Source organism: Lampetra planeri, unplaced genomic scaffold (assembly GCF_965212315.1).
Source record: "Lampetra planeri unplaced genomic scaffold, kcLamPlan1.2.h2 scaffold_1166, whole genome shotgun sequence".
NCBI classification, from domain to species: domain Eukaryota; kingdom Metazoa; phylum Chordata; class Hyperoartia; order Petromyzontiformes; family Petromyzontidae; genus Lampetra; species Lampetra planeri.
Window position 1 is genome coordinate 3,617 of NW_027613879.1, and position 5,867 is coordinate 9,483.

Below are 5,867 nucleotides of genomic sequence, written 5' to 3' on the forward strand. Positions count from 1 at the left end.
AATAGACAATAATACAAGGCGCATTAAGAATTGGTGACATTGAATTTACAACTCAACAGTCATATAAGACAAGATAATGTTGAATTTATACAACTAAATAACTCAGTGTGTCTGTGCAGGTAATACAAGACATTTTATAAATGGTAACTGTGTCAAGAAAACAGGTTATGAGCTTTGATACAAGTGCTATTGCATGTTTTCCTCTAATGACAGTGACCAACAACCTTGGTCTTTGTGCTCTGTGTGGTTCTACACCAGCTATAGTTGTGTAACAACCCGAAGCATAATGTAAAGACCAGCATGTTTAGTAACACGTTTCTCCACGTGTTATCATGTTATGTGGGGGGGGGGGGTTGCTGGCTAAAATAAAGAATAAATGTGGGTCTTCTGAAAATCAGCCGGTAAATTATTGTTATTCGTCTGTTATTCTGGTCCGATCCAGGCATTAACCAACAGAGCAGAATAATAACAAAAAAACCCTGTCTGAACAGTGTGTCTTGGTTTGAAAATTAGGCTATTTAAAAACAAAATAGCCACGGGCACAAAAAAGTCTAGACACTACCGCTGGAAGTCATATGCATTGAACTTGTGAGTCATTAGCTGAAAATATGCTAATGATATGCACCTAACACTGGTGGAATGTGGGGCAAAATCCCTTTAAGCTTTTTCAGTCTCTGTTTCATTCTGGCACTCTAGATGTCCCGTTTCAGCTTCTCGATACTTAAGTCGCTGTCATGGTCCAGTTTGGAGAGGGTCTTCTTCACCCGCAGTGCTGTGAGACGAGCCGATGGGCTCTGGAACCAGCACTCCTTCATGGTCTTCACAATGGCAGAAAGAATCTGGACACACAGAGACAAATGTGAAATACCACTTGGTCATCATTATACATCGTAACATGACACCCAGTGCACAGTATACCACCGTTTCTGTAAGTGCTTTATGTGCCTCAGTTTGATCTATACTCTCCTGGCAAATGTTGTACATAGAACACAGCGATTGTTTTTCAAGTTCAACAGTAAGTAGTTAGCCTAAAGAGAAAACAGGTGATGTCAGCAAAAACGAAATAATAATACTAATAATTGGAGAGGCACTTTTTCATGATTAACGGGGTCAATGAATCCCAGCTTTTCTGAAAAAATTAAAGGAAATGAAGCCTTGAAAGTTAATGAAAACATTTCCTCCTGCTGTCTCAACTTTTGTTGATGACTTGCAAGCCATCTGTCTATGCACAACTAGCTTTGGAACTGATCTGATGCGTCACCATCTGAGCTATTGCACAGTATTTCAGTGCAGACAGTCTTATAATGAATCATTACAGTCAAACAAGACCATTATTAGACGTCAACGTGTGCAGATCCTAGATCCGAGCAAAGAAAACCAAGGTGTCAGAGGATGGTTCCCTCCACCAAAATAGCTCTTAGACAAAACTCTCAAATCCTCCACCTAATCACAAGACGAGTTTCTAGCAGTCTACGGGATCAGCCGCTCACAGGACAACAGCTTCAAGCAGCTTAGCAGTACCGACATATCTGCTTCAGCTGTGAGGCGAAGACTTGCTGCAGGTTTGACAGGCAGAAAATCAGCATGAAAGATTTGACATTTGACATTTACCCAGATAACATTGCATTCGAAATAGGAGTTTATTTGTGAGCACATGTGCTTTTTGAAGCTAAGCATAAGTGAAAAATGTGTGTGCGGCATGAGATGACCTACTGGATGGGTGTGAAGCCTGTTGTGCAAGCTGGGCCTCTGCTGGTCCACACAGACCACCTTCTTCATCTCCTCAAAGCTGGGATCTGAGGGCACCAGGTCAAAGAAGGGTGGACGGTACTCCTCCACGATCCCTTAAACAGCCAAATTGAAAAAGAGTGAACTGCTGTTTCTGTGGTTCAGCACGCTGGAAAAAAAAATATGAAACCGAACGTGGGACTGCAGTACAAAATATTGTAAGAAGCTCATTATCTACCTCATTAATACATTTCAGCTCTTCACTCATAAGTTTTTGGAACATAATTTCTCCTTATACAGGGCCTTAAATAGCACTTTTTGAGATAAGTTAAAGTTTTGTGAAGTGTATTTGACAAAACAAGAGAGCAAGGAAAGATATCAACTCCCTGGTGACTAAGCTGGGGGATGGAGAACCACAAAGCCTGCTGTGTGCGCAGCTGTTAGTGTGAGAACACACAAACCCATACGTTATGGATGTGTATGCGTATCCATCTGGGCTGTTTAAGCGCGTGTGTGTGCGCATGTATCCATCTAAAAGTGCGCGTGCAGGCGTCTGGACTATATACAAGTGAGTGCTGACACCAGATAAGACTGTTTATAATTACTGCAGTGCTAATCATGAGACAGGATAGTAGAGACAGACACAGACTAGGAAAACACCAAAGTGCTGAGAGACACGGGACTAAAGCGCTCTTATGTATACTCAGAGCCAGACAGACATGAGTGCAAAAACACTTAAACCATTCGCTTATTCTGCTGTGTGATATTTTTAGTTTCGTTAGAACAGATAAAACATGTGCAAAAAACTCCAACAAATGACTGCAAAGGCACAAAATGGTTCAAGGTTGCTGTCTCTCATTACCGTTGACAATGGTCCTGCGTGAAATTTCCCAGAAAACCAGGCCCAGAGCCCAGATGTCTGTCTGCTTGTAGGATTCAAAGGCGTCCATACGTATACTCTCATCCAGCACCTCGGGGGCCATGTAGCGCTTAGTCCCCACGCGAGGGTTGTTGCCCACATCGAGGTGGTCGTTGGACTGAGAGTGTATCACGGCTAGACCTGGGAGCAGGAGTACACACGCAACCTTAGAAAGTTGGAAAGAGACACAGCTGAAGTCTTCCTGATCAGATGCAAAGTGCTGTCCTTGCCTAGGTCAGCGATGCAGCACTGTCTGTTCCTCTTTACGAGGATGTTTCGGCTTTTCAAGTCTCGATGGGCGATAGCTGGCTTTCCCTGGGAGCTTACGATCTCAGTGTGGAGGTGGACCAGGCCGCAGACCACAGACAGGCACATCCTCAGGCAGCTCTCAGGTTCTAAACTGCTGTACTGCAGGAAGTCGTACAGTGAGCCCAACTCGTGAAAATGGGTGACGAGCCACAGCTGGGTGCTGGAATTCTTGGACGTCATGTCAGAGGCAATGAAACCTAAAGCCAGAAAATACACATATTTTAGTGACTCCTGTTTACAGATGCTTATGAACGTGTGAATTTTGAATTGAAACAGTTCCCCGTACCCAGAATGTTGTCATGTCGCAGCTGTACAGTATTGTAGATCTCTGTCTCTCTGAACCAGGACTGCTCATCCCGAGAGGAGAAGATCTTGACTGCCACACTCTCCCCCATCCAAGTACCTCTCCAAACCTCCCCATACCTGCCTTTACCTAGGAATAGAGTCAAACAGCTGCTGCAAACCAGAGAAAACGCAGGGCAGAATGTGTCAGCAGCAGAGATGTGGGAGACTCACCAACACACTCCACTAGTGAGATCTGTCTGGCCATAGTCCTTTGCACCAGGTAGGGCAGCCCTGTGCCACTGCCGGATGTACAAAACTCATCAAAGATACCCTGAAGACAGAGGCAAAAAGACAATCCAATGCATGATAACTCAAAGATTACAGAATCCTTTGACAGTATCATGACTAGCACCACACGGTCCTTACACCGTATGTAGGGTCATCTCCATTAGGGACCTTGGGCATGGGAAACTCAGGGTCCTCCAAATTCTTCAGTTTACAGTGTGTACGGCGGAAGCACAGGAACAGCACAAGGCCACACAAACTGGCAATGACAATTAACAGCAGCAAAGACAAAGGGATCCACAGCTCTGGACGGGATGTCAGAGTCGGCTCTATAGCTGGATACAAACAAACACACACAGAGTTAAAAACAAAATAAATCTGAGGGGGTTTGTTCAACATGTTGTTTTCTGAGTCAAGGTAAATGTCCAAGCTAATGTTCACCCACTCCAAACACACAAAGCTGCACAGTGGTGATTTACTCAAACGGACCACAAGGGATGAAGTGAAAGGGGAGCTTGGACCAGGACCTGGTCCATTAGGTTTCATGGATGTGACGTTCACACATTGTTAATAAATGCTTTTCTGTACTAACTAGCTTTGGGAGGTGCTGTGGTGAGGGCGTTGCATTGCGTTGTATTGCAGCAGGAGATGAAGACGCCAGCAAAGTTGGTGGCACACTGCTGTCCGGTGGTATCATGAAAAAAACAACCCCTCTCCACATGTCCTGTCACCAGGCTGTAGAAGCAGACGTCCCCTCTGCACGTTCCGTTCACACATGTGTTTTTGTCATTCTTGCATACACACAGCAACTTCCCATTATCTTTGGAGTCTGGAGGGGGAAAGAAAACATATTGAGAGTACTGACAAACATGAAAACAGACATGTTTGTTTACAAAGATTTGTATCCATGATCTGATGATCTCACTGATGTAATGTATGCTGTGACAAACATTAATGTCTGCACAATGTGTATTTGTCCATAGTGGAGACTTGCAGTATAGGGAGTCATTTCTGCTTGCAACCCGACCTAGCTGAGGAAAGAACACCTCTTCCACAAATTAGAGGGAAAATTTTGAAAATGAGGCCATTAATTCTCCCTAAACAATAGTTTACAGTGCAACAGGCTGCTATCAAGCTGCATGTTGCCCAGACACACCACTAGGTGGCAACATTCTACTTAAGGGCTGACAATTATTGTCCAGCTCCAGTCTGGTCCACCAACCAGTAGAAAAACTAGGGGTTTGTTTCAAATTACCCATTGGTACAATTGGTTAAATGTACAGTCCTCAGTCTGAGCTGAAGAACCAACATGATGAACTACAAGCTGCACCCTCAGTAAGAACTGCAGTGCTTGTACATATTGAAGTAATCTATTTAGTTTAATATTGAAAGCATTTTGGAACTGTGATCAGATGGAACAGACTGACATGCTTCCTCTCTGACCCTTCACTCACCTGCACAACAAGCAGAGATCCAGAGCAACACCGCAATTAGCACCACTGGGAGCAGAGCAGAGCCTCCCATCTCTGTGGAACAGGAGCAAATACACAAAAATGACAATGCAGGTAGTCTCTTTATCAAGACTTGTCATTTGTTAGAAACCACAGATTTAATTCCTCTCCCATTCCAGCTCCATAATGTAACTGTCCTAATTTAAAAGCTGTGAATCAGAAGTGTTGTCTACTCGAAGTCCAGCAGAGGCTGCAAAGGAAGCTCTGAGGTCAAAAACAACAGCCAGAGGGCCCAGCCTGTCTGCCGGTGTTGTAATTGCTCTGCCCGGATGGGAAAAGGGGGCTTAAGGACAGGAGGCTGGACCACTCTCCAGAGTGTTTGTGTAAGTGTGCTGTGTGTGGCACTGTGCTCGGCTCCAGGCCTGCAGGCTCCTCAACTACCCTGCTTGTAGAGTAAATATTGATGGCAATGCTTCCTGCCATTGAGTGGCCCCACCCGGCTGACCGGCGAGACTCTGGCTGCTCATTGTTTAAGGCTGCGGAGCAGAGGGTCACGCGAGCAGGAGGGCCCACATACAGGACTCAGCCTTTCCCCCTGCCCAAGCCCACTGTTTGTGTCTGTAACTTGACACTAGGGTGCTCTGTGTGATGTTTTTTAAACTTGTAACATGTTTTAGCATAAGCACAAAGAGGGCGATGGAAAATGAAAACAGAGAGGAAACTGATACCAGCATTAGTACACTGACTTTAAAAGTAAAAAGGTGATTCAATTTACTGACTGATTTTGTAATATGCCCTGCATTAATATGTATGGTTTCAAATTTGAAATTATATTGTCTCGGGAGAATTTCATTCATCAAGCTGCGAGTGCAAAGATGCCCTTCTTCATG

General features: G+C 44.5%; 1 protein-coding gene across 1 annotated transcript; it reads right to left on the minus strand.

The window, feature by feature from the left end:
• Positions 1-692: 692 nt before the first annotated feature.
• On the minus strand, positions 693-5,504 carry LOC144738778 (activin receptor type-1-like). Its single transcript, XM_078621777.1, has 10 exons — positions 5,483-5,504; positions 4,981-5,052; positions 4,119-4,355; positions 3,668-3,861; positions 3,473-3,572; positions 3,243-3,389; positions 2,878-3,153; positions 2,591-2,788; positions 1,714-1,844; positions 693-839 (listed from the first exon to the last, which is right to left on the minus strand). The coding sequence occupies exons 1-10, from the start codon at positions 5,502-5,504 to the stop codon at positions 693-695; spliced, it is 1,524 nt and encodes a 507-aa protein (XP_078477903.1).
• Between the last annotated feature and the right edge of the window lie 363 nt (positions 5,505-5,867).

Excerpts from the sequence above, each read along its gene's own strand:
- LOC144738778 (XM_078621777.1), bottom strand. The coding sequence starts at position 5,504 with ATGAGCAGCCAGAGTCTCGCCG. Across the intron at positions 3,862-4,118 it reads CACAGCACCTCCCAAAGCTA|CTATAGAGCCGACTCTGACA; the intron begins GTTAGTACAGAA and ends GTTTGTATCCAG. Across the intron at positions 1,845-2,590 it reads ACGCAGGACCATTGTCAACG|GGATCGTGGAGGAGTACCGT; the intron begins GTAATGAGAGAC and ends TGGCTGTTTAAG.